Genomic DNA, 16,691 nt, shown 5'->3' on the forward strand with positions numbered 1-16,691 from the left:
GCTTTCTTACCGGTGTACTCGGGGAAGCAGATTGTCAGCGGACTTTTCCGGATCTTCTCCTCGAACAGATCCTTCTTGTTCAAGAACAGAATGATTGAGGTATCCGTGAACCATTTGTTGTTGCAGATCGAGTCGAACAGCTTCAGCGACTCCTGCATACGGTTCTGTAATTATAAGGTTGAAAAGGATTTGTTAATTTTGCAATTTTCTTGAAATTTGAGCTCTAACTTAAAGTATTGGATAATCAAAGAAAATATTCTGAAGGTTATGTGAATTGTTATCTCCATGCCCTTTAAAAAATTCAAAATCGATAAATGTATGTTTTATATTTTACTGAAAAGCAAGAAGTGGCAAACAGGACTTTTTTTGCATCTTCTGTTTTAGCAGTTATTTATAATATTTATTTTTGGGGACCCATCCATAAACCACGCGGACAGGTTGAGGGCGGGGGGGGGGGGGGGTTGCGTGGTTGTCGACGCTCCATACAAAAAAGTTTTTTTTTTGTATAAAAATTGTCCACGATGGGTGGAAGGGGGAGGGAAGGGGAGTTTTTTTTTTTTTTTTTGCTGTGAACAGACACGGACCACTGCGACACTTGCGTATCTATTGTAGTATGATCTGTTCTCAGGTTTTCTGTTTTGCTGCTATACACAGCCTGCCGAACGATCGTCTTCCGTAGCGCTATTGTTTGAGCGAGACAGTATTTGACGAATTATTCGAGCAGTTGCCCCCTCTCATTCCCCAGACCAATCCCCCAAATGCCATGCCACACGAGCACGAGAGACCGATCCGAGGACGTGGAGATGAGCGAGATTGAGGGGAAATCTCGTTTATTTTTGACCCATCTAGAGATCGTTACCGATCATATAGCCCAATCTTCAGCTCGAATTTTGCCTGAGAGCATGTGACCGAGTCGAAAGTAGCATTTGAAGCTCTTCTCTGCGTATTGTTACAGAGTTCTTCAACGCTCAGACTCAGTCGCCAACAGATCGTCCGAGAGATTGGATGGGATGGGTTTTGGGGAGGCTTGGGACTTGACAAAGTCAATTCCCGCAGCAGCCGATATCCCCTCTCGACCGCCACCTACCCCTTTTGCCTCGCCAGATGGGTTTCAAGCCATCGACCTTCCGCTTACAAAACGAAACCCGTACCACTACACCACGGGAGCTCGGCAAAGGGGAGTTTGAGATTACAAAAAAAAAATAGCCACGGGGATTGTGGATGGTCTTTGGATGTTTTGCCTTCCTCACTGAGGAAAGGCTATAAAATCACTCGAAAAATGAACTTTTTTATTTGACCTCGTAGACCCACCTTCACGTATACATATCGACTCGGAATCATGTCCTGAGCAAATGTATGTGTGGATGTGTGTAGGTGGGTGGACAAAAAAATTGTCACTCGATTATCTCCGGACTGGATTAACGAATTTTGACCGTATTAGTCTGATTCGATCCGTCTTAGGGTTCTATAGGTCTCTATTTAAAATCAGCATGCTTAGTTAAGCACTTCAAAAGTTATGCTAAAAAACGATTTTGACGTATGTCCGGAAGATTGTAAAAAGGGTGGTTTTTGCAAGAAAACCTATCATGTTATACATTTTCAGAAAGGTATTAAAAAGACCTTTCCAATGAGCCCAAATCATCGTGGATCTGACAACCAAATCAAAAATTATTAGCACTTATACACATCATACACATTTTGGAGGCCGGATTTCAGATATTGTCTGAATCTTCCATGCGAACTATCGTTGAATAGTGTTTTATCAGATCTTGCCGATGAGCCAGAATTATTGAAGGTCAGCGAACCCTATCAAAAGAAATGAGTAATAAAGTTGATTTGTTAAACATGTTAAGGACTTTATGAATGTGAGGAAGGCACCAACCACCTAACCTAGGTGGATTAAGTAACGTTTTAATAATAAAACTGTAATTTTTTAGTTGTAACAAAAGAAGGCAAGAAATCATTTGGAATTACAGAGATTCAAACAAAAAAACATTGTAATTTTCCGATAACGTTGAAAATACAGTATTTTTTTTTAAATTTAATTTTCGAATGAAGAATCAAATTCAATTTTCGGATGAAGAATCAAATTAAAATTTCAAATGTTAAATTTTTATGCCAGAAAAAGTGGTTGTCAAGCTTGACCAACTCTGCAAAAAATATTTAAAAAATATCTGAAAATTGTTCATGTTTATGTCTTTTGACGTTGGCTGAGGTCAAGAAGGGGAGGGACAAACAGTGAGTCAAATATTTGTCCGTACCCCCCGTACGAAAAAAGGTTTGTGATATAAAAGTACATAAAATTCGACTAAAATACCATGTTTTATACTTCAATCGACGCGGCAGAATGTCCTCTTTAAGACACTGTCATTGAATTTGCAAAAAACTTTGTCTAAAAAAAACAAAAATAGTTTACTAAAAAAAATTAAAAAAGAGGTCAAATAATTGTCCGTAAATTATCAAATTCCTTAAGCAAACCATTCTGACCCAGGACGGTACAGAAATTCTCAGCACGAAATGTGAAAATTATAAATTTCAGACTAGGGACTTGTAATCGGGATGTAGTGGTCGAAATTGGATGCTTCAAATTGCAAGATGGGTTTTTTTTGTTCTCTATCTGACCGCTAAAAACTAAATTTAAACCAATTTTTAATACAAACTAACTAAACAAAGTTATCAGAAGTTCAAAGTTGTCACCAACTGGCTAGAGCTACTAGTATTTGACACAGAAACAACATTTCATAAATGTATTCACTTAAATCGATCAGATTTTGTACTTTTATTAGGGGTACGGACAAATATTTGACTCTGTATACAAATTTAAATAAAAAGCAACCTTTTCAACATTTCAACATGATTAAAAAATAATCGTAGAACGAGTATTTTTTTTGTTGTGCGATACACTAAAAACTCACAACTTTTCAAAATATTTTTGAACGAGCTCAAACGTTTTTTAATTTGATTAATTTGAAACTAATGATTGTAAAACAAAACAACTGTACTGATGCATAATGCAATTTACAGCACTTTTTTCGTTGAAATTTTTAAACCATTGCAAGTTATTTCAGCGATTGTCCAAGTTCCATTCGAAAAAAAATGTTTTGCATGGAAATTGTCCACGAAGGGTTCAAAAAAGTGCCCACTTGGTTAATGGATGGTCCCTTCACCACATTATTAATTATCAGGAAAAGTTATAATAGTAGAAAAAAAAACGTATTGAATGAAAAATTTGTGTCGAATTTTTGCTAAACTTATTTTTTTTCACAGTTTGTCAGTCGAATTCACGACTTTTTCCCGAGGTGACAACCCTTTTAAATTTTTGCACGGAAAAAATCTTTGGGATATATGAGAATCGATTCAACAATCTTGACATCCTTATGAAACGAAATCAACAACAATTTATTCAAATAATGAAATTAATGAAATTTATTCGAAACACAGCTCGCATTGCAGCTTGCGTAAAAAAATTAACTAAACTTGACTTTATTAGCCTTGATCTTTTGGACATGACTCTAATAGTTTAAAAAAACCAAAAACCGAATCACACTCATGCCTTAAAAAAGTAATTTAAACATTTCCCCATCGCGAAACTAAAACAATTGAATCGATTGTATCAGTTTCCCCACCAAAAAAAAAAAAACACTTTTCAGTAACTCACTGCCATAAACCACCTTTAAAAGTCACCCGCGACAATGCCAAGCAAAATATCTCTCTGTTTAATCAGTAGATCTTTGTACCATTCACATTGTGATGACTGCTGACGATGTCGACGACGGAGGTGAAGAAACTTCACGCTGGAAAATGCAAATTAGCACGCATGGAGATTTTAAACTAAGCGGCTCCTCCTCTCATTCAAGGTTTAGCCCAAAAAAGGTGATATCGCGTCGTCGTTTGAGCAAACTGTGAATTTACGTGCGCAGAAAGTTTCAGAGCACATATTTTCGACTGTGATTTATGTTTCTTTCTGTTATCAGATTTTGACGGTGGGTGGAGCGATGAACCCTTTAACCGGGGCTGTGGAGTCGGAGTCGGTGGATCTGGGTCTTTTTGGGAAGTCTGGTGTCGGAGTTGGAGTCGGAGTCGTAAAAACTCGAACAGCTGGATTGCTCATGGTCACATCACTGCCACTCGTGAATCCTGACCTCATACCCATCTACTAACCCCCTCAAAACTCATGTGATACTTTGTCGGAGAAGCAGTCGATTGGGCGGTCTCTATCACTCAAGTATCGGACTAACATTCCCATCCACTTCCCCGTGACTCTACCACTGGTCGTGGCCGGCGCCGGTATTGATCAGCATGATAGGGGCCTTTGAGAAGTTGTGAAGCGAGGAAAGATAGCTCCCACTTATCTTCCACGGCTCGTGGATGTAACTTCTGGAGGTCCTGGTCAATAACGGAGTAGCAACTGCGGGTGGGCACCTATGCTTATGCTTATGCTTATGCTTATGCTTAATCCACTTAATGATAATTTGAGGTTAAGTAAATAAATCCAAATTTACTTACCTAACTGTTCTTCTGAAAATGCCTTCAAAACTGTCGTTTTATTATTTCTGTTTCAATAACGTCTAAAACTTGTAAAACTAGAAACTTTTTTCCGGTTTTTCCACTTAAGAGTTTTTAAATAATCCTATTTATCAATGTTTTCGAATTAATAGTAAACTAACTTTTGTAATATTTAAAAATATGTGGAGTCGGAGTCGGTTGGATCTGAAAGCCGGAGCCGGAGTCGGAGTCGGAGTTGGCTAATCCCAGAAAGCCGGAGTCGGAGTCGGAGTCGAAGTCACTTGAAATATGACCCGACTCCGCAGCCCTGTAACATAATTTAATATTTTAAAAGCGAAAAATTTATCCCCAAATAGTGGGTGCATTGTTATTCGGCCGGCATTTTTCAAACATTTACCAAATTCAGTTTCATTAGCTGCCTTCCACGCGCTAAGCGTAAATTTTAACGCACACGCTCGAGTGGTGTGTTTTGGCTGTCCGTGTTCCAGTCTATGGCTGATTGTTGCAAAATCTCAGGCTTTTTTTGGAAGCAAACTCTTGTTACTCCGCGGCGATCAAGTTTCAAGGCCACCTCGTTTTGGCCAGAAGCAGCCAGTCAGAGCAGCGGTTTGGCGGCGCTAATCCAACATGCAAACAATGCCACATTAGAGCGCACGAAGTGGTGCGAATGATTCAGTCAACGGTGGTCCTATACGGAGTTGTGGGGTATCGCGGGGTCTTCTGCATGGATTTGTAATGAAATTCAGAGGGAAAAGTAAATTTTCATAATATAAAATTTCAAGTTTAAAACATTATTAATCGTTCTAAATTTTGGCTTTGCATGAAAATCGGAACAGTTTTTTCGTGTTTCAAATTTCCATTCAAAGTAGTCTGCCCATGTTCGCATAAATGTCCCCCATATGCAAAAACAGCAAGCTGAGAAAAACACAAGGCGAGTTTGTCCCTCACATAAGGCTACGTGTTAGGTTTCGCTAAAAAAAACTGGATTTCTCTAGATTTCAATAACTCTAAAGTGAAGAAAATGTAAATGAGATATTTATGCAAAAAGGGCAAGATCCTCTGTAAATACCCTTAGCCTTAAGAACAATGTAATTACAAATGCCGACTCGGTCCTAACCAGGTCCCTGTACCGAAAAAGACCTAATAAAAATAATTTTAAGAAAAAAAAGGATTAGTAAGGGTCCGGCGAAAAGTTCAGCTTAATCAGTGCAGGGTTTGCAATTTTGTTAAACAAAATGACCTTTGTTTGAATTTAAACAGTGAGTTTAGCATAAAACTATAAAATTTCACGCAAGTATCATTTTTAACATTCAACATCAGTTGAAAATAACAGACTGATTAGGTGACACTTAGAAAAAAACTAATTATCATCGATTTGAATTGTTTGTACAATGAAAAATAAAAAAGAAATACCGAATTCCTAAATTCTAGGAATTTTGGCTCCTTTTCTTATTAAGTAATAAAAAAAAACCCGATTACTATAAGGAAAAGAGGCAAAATTCCTAGAATAAAGGAATTTGGTACTTTATTTTATTTCAGTGTAAGGCTGGAGGCTCAGAAACTAATTGTCCGATTTTCAAAATCTCAAAGAGAAAATCGCAGAACATTTTCTCAGCTTTCCAAAAATATATTTTCAAGAGGTGAATTTAATTCATAAAGTATTTTTTTAAACAGAAAACTGTTGAAATTTCTGATAATTAATTGTTTGGCCTTAAGGGTGATCCACGCGATGTTAGGGTGGTAAAAAATGGCAATTTTCGATTTTTTATATATTTTGCAAAATTTCCAAGGAATCCGATAAAATTATATTCAGACAAAGGCAGCATATTAAGTTTACATACGAGCAATTCTCTACCAAAACCGGAAATGGATTTTATTTGTATTTTTTGATTTGGCTCAAACTTTGTGGGGGCCTTCCCTATGACCAAATATGCTATTTTGTGTCATTGGTTCACCCATACAAGTCTCCATACAATTTTGGCAGCTGTCCATACAAAAATGGTATGTAAATATTCAAACAGCTGTAACTTTTGAGTGAATTTTCTGATCAATTTGGTGTCTTGGGCAAAGTTGGAGGTATTGTCGAGGACTTTTGAGAAAAAAATAGGTACACGGAAAAAATTTTGCAGATTTTTTTATCAACTTTTTTTTTACTAAAACTCAATTTCCCAAGTTGCGGATTTTTGTCCTCTAAAACATATCAAAAAATCTCGAAAATCAAAAAATACGTATTTTGGGAAATTGAGTTTTAGTGAAAAAAAAGTTGATAAAAAAATCTGCAAAAAAATTTCCGTGTACCTAGTTTTTTCTCAAAAGTCCTCAACAATACCTACAACTTTGTCGAAGACACCAAATTGATCAGAATATTCACTCAAAAGTTACACCTGTTTGAATATTTACATACCATTTTTGTATGGACAGCAGTCAAAATTGTATGGAGACTTGTATGGGTGAACCAATGACGCAAAATAGCTTATTTGGTCATAGGGAAGGCCCCCACAAAGTTTGAGTCAAATAAAAAAATACAAAAAATAAAAATGGTTGAAATCGGCCGATTTCGTAGAGAGTTGCTCATACGACCTTTTCAAATGTTAGGCTAGATTTTTGGAACTTTTAACTGCTTTTCATTAAAAACCTATCTAATGACCTTTCATTTGCGTCCAAGACGGCTAAAATCGGTTTAAATGGTGTGGCTATTTCTTGAAAAATTTGTTTTTTTTTATTTTTGTAGCAAACAATCGTACTTTACCCACATACATTGAATCCAATACTTGGACTTCTTCCATGTAGTACGTCACGTTAAAATCAGCAAAAATGTACCCTCCTCCCCCCTTTGTCTCGCTTTTCCTATACTTATAACATGCAATGTCACGCTTGTTCAGACCTCCCCCCTCCCCCCTTAGAGCGTGACATACTTTAAGGATGACGCCTTGCATGGTTATGCTTAAACTGGTTGAATTACAAAAAAAATACGAGATATTTCGAATAAAAAAAATCATGATTAAATTCCAAAAGAATTCTGTTTAAAACAGAACGACCGCATGTATGTGTGCTTGATTGGAGATTTGACAGATTTATGTATTTTTTTCTAGCAGTCTGGAACTGTGAAAAAAAAACTTACTTGTTCAAATCATGACATACTACGTCAATAAATTGGCAACCCCAACAAACCCTAAGGTCTTTCTAATAATAATAAATACCCATGTCGCGCGCGCATTATTCCGCCTCATTTCGGCAGATCTTATATAACCTAAACCTCTCACTGCACGGTTTTCCGTATAATAGACTTTTTCACCATTCAGGGTATTAAATGGCCCCTTTTAATGCAGTCCAAAAAAAAGAGGTCTGACGCATCGCGTCGCGTCAAGATTGTCACGTCTTCGGCCATTCCAGGTCATAGGTTCGGCGCGACGCACTTACCGTGGTTTCGTCTTCGTGTAACACCTGATCGTACTCCGACATGGCCACGCAAAAGATGATGGCGGTGACATCCTCGAAGCAGTGGATCCATTTCTTTCTCTCGGACCGCTGGCCACCGACGTCAAACAGTCTGCGGAGAAGGACAAGAAATTTGAATTGTTTTAATTTTTGGTCAAATCTATAGCTTACGAAATACTTACTTGAAATTAAGGTTCTTGAAGGAGAAGTGCACCTCTACGATACCGGTTGTTTTGACACGTGTCCGTAGAATATCCTGCTCAGTAGGCTGATAATCTTTCGCTCCCAACCGGTCTAGGTCGTCAAGGAAGCTGTTGGAGAGAAATTTATAAAAACAGAATTTAAATTTGATTCTTCAAGCTAATGTATACGCGTCAGAGGTTTTCTTACGCACAAAACCGGCCTTTGTGCAACCGCACATAAAACAAACATGATGCTCTATTAATTTCTTGTTCTTCTATAATTGGCAAACCGTCAGGCAGTTTGCTCGATAGGGACAAGAACCGCCGACGAATGCCTCTAAACATTAGTTAATTTTTCGCAATGTGCGCCACTGACTGCATGGGTAATGTGCAACGCGCGACTTAGCATGTCATGGCTCACGCGGATTGGCCGAAGAAGACATGCTCGCGCAGCCTGCTATTCACGTAAATTTCATTTGCAATTGCATTCTGCTGCTGCTGCTGCCACCGACTACTGCGATGCAACCAGCAAAGTGGACTGGCCAGCACTAAATTTGGTTAAGCCATTTCTTCGCGAAAACAATTTGCTGTGTTGTTGCGTATAAATTTATTAGCAACGATGGTGTACAGTCATAAACATGAATTTGAACCTCCCCCTCCCCGCTCAGATGTTGTTAATGTTGCTTGGTTTCGACACATAATGCCGCACGATTGAGCCGGTGGCGGTGGTGGTGGCTCGGACAGACAGAAACAAAGTACACATTCTGGGCAACGCCGCCGTTTGGAGGAGCCAACCTTTATTGGTCGTATAATTCAACCTTCTCTCTTAGGAAGGGTAGTAGCATCAGTGACAGTTTACGTCACTTTTCATATCAAACTGCTTTGGGGGGATGGTGTTATGTTCAGGCAAGGTCGAGATATTTTAGCACACATTTATGTAACTGGTCAAGGTTTTTAAATGGGATACGTTTAGTTTATTTTTCTTTTATTCAAATTTTGCATTCAAAAAAGGATAAAAATAAAATCAAATTATTCGCTCTACAGCATTGCCTTGGCGTTCTCGATTGCGGGATTTCTGCTCGAAGCTAGGTGTTCATAAGGCAATTGCAAACCTCTTTTTACACCTAAGCATTCATCCACCCCGAGATTTGAACTGACGATCTTTGGATTGTGAGTCCAACTGCCTACTAGCGACTCCACCGAGACAGGACCCAGGAAGACGACTCCTACACCTGGATTGAGCTAACGTTAGACCGGGGTAGAAATCTTGCTAAAATATAGTAAAATTATATATTACGTGAAACATGTAATTTTAAATTAAAAAAAAAGTATTATTTTTTTGCTATACACTTATATAAAATCCTTCTTTCAGGAAAAGCACCTCAGCAAGGAAGAATTTCCTGAAGAAAATTTCCTAGGTTTTGTTATTTGTTCTTTATTGATCTGACAACTGGTTGCTCACTAGGGTGACAATAAAAAAAATTGACATCAGGGATACACTCTGATTCGATTTCTTAGGCAAAAATAAGTATCTTAACCGATTTGGCTCAAAATTTTATCATTGAAGTTTATATGGGGAAAATCGCTCAAATGTATGGGGAAAAACATCGCTTCAGGAGCTTGACAGCAGGTGGCGCAGGTCTAGCCCAAAATTGTCGAAGTGTGAGATTATTGCCGGAAATATTGCGCAATTCTCACTAACTTGGACTTCGCACTAAATTATTGCTATCGATCGCACTATTGCGACTTGTCAAACTGGCTTGGGAAATTTTAATTTTCTCAAAAAATGATCAAAGCGAGCCAATGTTGCTCACCTGCCAATCGCAATTTTAAAGTGCAAATGTCCAGTTTGGTGGAAACTGTGACTGGAAATGTAAATAAACAACTGCTGGTTGCCTAGTTTTAGGAAATTTTGTTGTCAAAAGTGCGAGAGAAAAGTGCGGGCCAAATCCAAGTTACAGTGCATGGATCAATATAAATTCCTACCAATTAAATTCCTACAATTTTGTCGAGTTCAAAACGACCCGAGCTGATCCTGATTTTGGTGATTTTTTTAGTAAAGAAATTTTCTTTTATACTTCCTATGTACGCCTTAAATACTTTCAAGTATAAAAGCCGATTTCTTTTAATTGCAATGCTCATAACTCAACAGGATCAACCCGGATCGTTTTGCAACCTTGGATAAAAATGTAGGAAATTACATTTCCTACAAGAATCTCACACTTGGACATTTTTGGGCGAGACCTGCGCCACCTGCTGCCAAAATCCTGAAGCGATGTTTTTCCCCATACATTTTAGCGATTTTCCCCAAATAAACTTCAACGATAAAAAGCGATCCATTAACCTTAACCGATTTGGCTCAAAATTGGCACAGTTACTTGTTATTGCCTAAAGAATCGAGCCAGAGGGTATCTCTTGAGATTTTCCAAAATTTTCCATTTTTCTTATTACCTTATTGATCACCTCTTATATAAAATTTGACATAAAATATCATCATGTAGGTTGAATTTCTAACATTTCTGAAAGTTTCATCAAAGTATTTTATAATTTGAGCAAGGTAATTCATGAATTAAAATATTTGTACACAGAACAAAACGTTGAATTTTGGAATGTTGAAAATTTGGTAGATTAAATATCTTCTTTTTTGAGTATGAGATAAAAATTCACCAAAATCTGATGAAAATTCACCGGTTTCTGATGCCATATTATACATTTTTGACACAAAATCTGTCATAATTTCCTGATGAAAATGACCATCATTTTTTTCTGTGTATTATTTTGTATCTTTTTAATTGTTATAAATGTTATACGGGAAATTTTCTACCAACTCACACGAAATCAGGAAAAAAAAATGCCCCGACCCCTCTTCGATTTGCGTGAAACATTGCTGTAAGTGATAACATTTGTCCGGAACATCCGTCTCAGCAGGGCTATAGACTTCATCAAAAAAGTCGACCCTAACTGCCTATCACCGTTCCATTGTGCTGGGTCAACCTGATTTTGCTATAAAAAAATGAGCCATACCAAAATATTCCTATAATTGTTCGCTGTGGTTTCAAGGCTTTACAAAAAAAAACAATGTTCTACAAAAATGTAGAGCAGACAAAAATTTTGATATCTAAACTTAAAGGGTTTGCTTGTAATCATCACTAGTTAGGGACCATCCGTAAACCACGTGGATACTTTAGGGGGGGGGGGGGTATGGTGATTGTCCACGCTCCATACAAAAAAGTAGTTTTTTTTATATGGACAATTGTCCACGAGGGGGGGGGGGTGAGATTTCCAAAAAAAGTGTCCACTTGGTTTGTGGATGGCCCCTTATCGCGATTTTACGAAAAAAAAAGATTTCAAAAAGTTGGTTGGTTCGATCATGTTTATGGCCGTTCATCGTCACCCACACGAATGACGAAACGCAAACGCAAAAAGGAACTTTTTCAAAAAAAAAAAAAAAAATCGTAAAATCGCGATAACTCGTGATGATTACAAGCAAACCCCTTACGTTTATTTATAATTTTATTGTTGTAGTTGTCTGCTCTGCTTATTTATAGAACATTGTTACACTCTTAAAAAATAAACTTGCAAAGTTAGAGGAACACGAAATTTTAAAATGATTTTTTTTCCAGATTAAATAAATACCCTTCTGAGTTAATGAAGATTCGAAAAGTACATAAAATTTCCCTTTAAATGACATGTTTCCAAACGAAAAGTTACAAAGTTTTTAAAACTTTTTTTTTGTGTTTTTTCGATGAAAAATACGTTCTTTTCGGATTTCAGGCGTCCAATCTTCTATATATATATATAAATTTCGACGGTTTTGTTCGAACGCGAATCAATTCAACACGGAACGTCTGATCGAGGTGCTCTTTGTTGCGTTGGGTTCGTATAAGTTCAAGAAAGGTTCTTACGCAAAAAAGTTACAACTTTGGCCACTCTGGAACCGATTTCGTAAAATCTGCAGATTGTATGGGAAAAGTTACGTAAAATCAAATTTTGATCACAGGAGGCTGAATAAGAAAAAAAGCCCAAAACATCAATAAATGAAAAGGCAGAACGAAGTTTGTCTGGTAAGGCTTGTTTTACATAAAATTCCCTTTGGCACCAAATTTCCATCTCATCACCATTTCAGACTGCAAATTATTGAAAATCACGTTTTGTTTCGCATGTTCAAATATTCAAAACAATCAGGGACAAAAGTTATCCCTTAGGACAAAGTTTAACGCAACTGCTGTGTAAGTTGGTCGAGAATGACCCATACAGTAATTGGTGACATTCAAACCAATGTATGCAACTAGACTGCATAAAAGAACTAAACTGCATAAATTCCTAAGAGGTTTCTAAACAATGTCTCGTCGCTTTGCGAAATTATTGTTCTCATGTCACAATGGACGAAAGCACGAAAAAAAAGTTCAATGTCAAATTTGTTTTGATACTCAAATTCAAAATAAATTTAAAATTCATCGTCAACGACTAACTTGCATGAATACCAAATTAGATTACTACGTCAAATCGGTAAACCCGAAATCTTCGGCTCCTAACGGTCAGTGGGTCAATACCAAAAATTTGCAAATTTTAATCGCTTCGCCGAATGTCCCTGCTGCTGCAGTGGCGCAAGTTTCTGTTTTCGAAAGCATACATTTTGTATTATATTGTTGCGAACTTTTGAAAATGCATCTGTTTAATGCCAACCAAGTCACGTGGAGGGTAGTTGTTTTGTTATTTTTAAATTTCGAAACCGTTATACATTGTTTATGAACCGCGGTGCTTTCGGTGACGTTTGATTGATTTGAAAACTTTTAGAGTCAATAAATCATATGCTCATTATATAATCGCGACATGCACAAGCAACAAGAGCGTTCTATCCCTCTGGCAGGTGACTTTATCGGGCTCTAAGTATAGGCTTATTCACACAAAACTGATGGCCCATCCATGGCTTCATGTGCCGATTCTAAACAAGACAGGCCGGCTTAGTCAGGGCTCGGATTTCTTTACAATCTAGTATTATAATAAAAAATGAATTTGCCAACCAACCAACCCAACTGTTGCTTCACGATTCAGGTGGTGGTGGTGCTGGGGCCTGGCTGCCTTTTAGCCATGACCGATTGGTGAGAAAGGAACGAATGGGGTCTGCGAAATAGTCGCTCTACCAGTTTATTAGACCATTTGGTGCGGCCTGCCAAGCTGTTTGACATTATGAATTAGGTACTGCGGCATAAAGAGGCGAATGCTCCCAGTTTTGAAAGGTTGTCGGCTTCGCTGCATGCAGAATGTCAGCCTGTTGACTGGTTTAATTTGGGTTGAAATTATTGAGAAACTTTAGCAATCCCATTGGCTTCTCGTGCTGAAACATTACCCCCGTTTTAAACAATTATTTGTACATTGTTTTGTAATTGTCTGAAATTCCAAGGTTATCCGGGACTTGTTCCACCTTTGCACCAAAAATTACACGCCTTTCACCCGAACCTGTGATTAAGCGCGCACGCTGCCCTTAAAAGTTCACAGAGTTCACAGTTTTCTTTTTGTCCTGACGACCAGAAGGACCCCGCGTTTAATAAGTTTGGACAGAAAATAAAAAGAAATTTTACATACACGTTCGTTGCATAATGCATTTTCACTGTTTATGAGCATTAAATGTGGGTCAATGACACGAACCCGCAATTTTTGGGAGAGATTGGGGTTTGAAGAAAAATCTGAAAAATGTTGTTTAATTATTTTAAATGCTGGTCAACTTTTACTTGATTATTGGTTTCGAGTAGCAACGCATCAACATTCTTTGACAACATTTACTTTCATTGAATCCCGGGTTTCCTTAAAATTACGTAAACACCAATTATGCGTTGGCACCCTACATGAACCAAGATATGCGTGAGAAATAAGGATAATCGTGTTGTGACAGATGGATTATACGAAAGGTTAAGCTTCCTTTTTTGAAATGATTTCACACCTTTTAAAAAAAATTGCAACTTATCATAAATATATGCACAAAAACAAATATTCAAACAATGTTCAACTTTAAATCGTCCGTAATTTTAGCCCTTCTAATTGACTGCGCCACTGACAAATCGTTTAATCCATTCCTAGAAGCGTGGTCATAGAGAAAAACACACCAAACACGACCTAAAGACCCTTCTCTCTATATTGGAAAACCCACCAAGTGACTGCACTGCAAGGTGTATTGCCTGTGTGATCCCATAGAGTGGGCTATTAACCAATCAACTACGGCAGCAATTGGGGTCATAATGTCTGCATATCTGCCCAGTCAGAGTTTCTCTCTCTCTCCATCACAACCCACCATCTAAACTCCTTTATCTCGGCAAGATTTCTGTGCAGACTGATGCAAGAGAGGGACCGAGTAAGTAATAGTAAGTGACATTTTATCTATAGGCCATTGTCGCCCACCGTTTGATATCTCCCAGACACTTGCACGGAGATGGTGCTGGTGTTGGTGTTTGCAGCATAGATGCAGCAGCATCAGGTGGTAAGTGATGTTGAGGCAAAACATATGCAAACCACTCCTTCAAAGGAAAAGCCCACACAGGTAAAAAGAGTTAAAAACAAACCATGAATGAAAAGAGTCGCTCTAAATTGTATCGCGAGGTGCGATTTATTCACAGGTGAGCACTCTAAACCACTCGATAGATGCACCGAGACTTGATTTGTGAGGGTGGTACCGTCAAAGATTCGATATCAGAATACAGAGGAATTGTACGCAAACCAATTTAAAGTTTTATTTTTAACTTGAGTGTACGATTAGTTGTTTCCATATATATATTTTTTATATATTTTTCATATCACTTAAACATAAGTATTTGAACATTAGAAAATTGCTCGAAACTGTAATTAAAAACGGGGCAGCTTTCCATGTCTCAATTTTGACTGTCTCATACTTCCATAACTCGACTTCATTCCTGATATATTCAGCAAAAACCGTACAAATACAAATACTTGCCAAAGGGAATTTTAGTTGGGAGGTACACCCAAAACTGGGCAGCGCTAGTCCGAGAGGATAATGGCTTCGATACGAGAGAATAGTGGTACCATCTACGGACACAGAAAACACGGCTCGAGGTTGGCGAGAGAATTATTTTCTCGAGGTTCATTTGCAAAAAAAAGTTCATCCGTCAAAACAAAAAAAAAACCAAAAATGTCGACTACGGGAATCGAACCAGAGACCTTTGACATACTAACCCAATGACTTAACTGCCTCGGCCAGCACAGTTTGGTGAACAAGGAGTGGTCAGATGTCGATGTATGATAATTGTTGGAGATTTATTATTTCAATTAACGAATGAACTGATTTGTTATGGTGGTGTGAGTTGTTAGCATTGTTCTCTCGTTTTGGCGCTGAGCCCCCAATAGATTTTGAGGGAACGATTCTCTCGACTCGGAATTTTGGGTGTAGTTTTGTCTGACTTGTTTACACGTTTACACAGTGGAAAATCGAAATCATATGGAAAAATTAATCTCTCGCGAGTGAACCACCACGAAATTGTATTCATTCGTTCATTGAAAAGCTCATCCAATTGAGTGGTTTATATCGGCAAATGAACATCTCTCATTCATTGATCCTTAATGGCCTATACGGTAAAGACACGGATTTGATATCTGTAAGGTTGTGAGTTCGATTCTCGATTTCGGCACTTTTTTTTAGGAGTGAACTTTTCTAAAAATGAACCCATTAGAATAACGCTCTCGCCATTTTCGGGATTTATCCTCCGCGTCCGTTCACGGTAGGTACCTTTACACTACAAGATTGTGTTCTGTGTTCTCTCAAATTGCTCTGCCCAACTGGTGGTGGATTTTTTTAAATCTAAATTGCTTTTTTATTCGTTTATATGTTTACAGTGGTTTTGACACGTTTACTTTGTTCATTTTTGAATAAATTAGTCAAAGAGTTAGGTTTTTATGTTGTTCGAACAAAACATATATTTTTACAGTGAAAGGAGAAAAAAGACCCACATCCTGCATCAAAACATCGGTTAAATTTGTTATAAAAATAGCAGTTTTCCTATAGAGGACCCGGATCCTATAGGAAGAGAGGGTCCATAACAGCATAAAAGAAATTAATTAATTAAAAAAATGTTCAAAAGACTTCAATTTGTATGGTCATAAAATAGCGTTTAAAATAAAAAAATAACTTGTGAAAAATACTCGTCGTTTACTAGGGTGTCCACTATTTACTCCACTATTTACTCTATCCAAAAATGTTAAATTCAGTAAAATAAAAAAATAGGTTGGCGAGAGAATTATTTTCTCGAAGTTCATTTGTAAAAAAAAGTTCATCCGTCAAAACAAAAAAAAAACCAAAAGTGTCGACTACGGGAATCGAACCAGAGACCTTTGACATACTAACCCAATGACTTAACTGCCTCGGCCAGCACAGTTTGGTGAACAAGGAGTGGTCAGATGTCGATGTATGATAATTGTTGGAGATTTATTATTTCATTTAACGAATGAACTGATTTGTTACGGTGGTGTGAGTTGTTAGCATTGTTCTCTCGTTTTTGGCGCTGAGCCCCCAATAAATTTTGAGGGAACGATTCTCTCGACTCGGAATTTTGGGTGTAG

The 16,691-nt window shown here is 37.7% G+C and overlaps 1 protein-coding gene across 6 annotated transcripts in view; it reads right to left on the reverse strand.

Moving 5' to 3' along the window:
• Positions 1-16,691, reverse strand: part of LOC120431056 (G protein alpha o subunit) — a 116,266-nt gene that overhangs the window by 4,298 nt on the left and 95,277 nt on the right. For all 6 annotated transcript variants that reach the window (XM_052711021.1, XM_052711020.1, XM_052711018.1 and 3 more), the window contains 3 exons: positions 8,127-8,255; positions 7,927-8,056; positions 11-164 (listed from right to left, as the gene is read on the reverse strand). In XM_052711021.1, the coding sequence (XP_052566981.1) occupies positions 11-164; positions 7,927-8,056; positions 8,127-8,255 (413 nt within the window). The remainder of the gene's footprint in view (positions 1-10; positions 165-7,926; positions 8,057-8,126; positions 8,256-16,691) is intronic.

The sequence above is a fragment of the Culex pipiens genome, chromosome 3 (assembly GCF_016801865.2).
Source record: "Culex pipiens pallens isolate TS chromosome 3, TS_CPP_V2, whole genome shotgun sequence".
Taxonomy (NCBI): domain Eukaryota; kingdom Metazoa; phylum Arthropoda; class Insecta; order Diptera; family Culicidae; genus Culex; species Culex pipiens.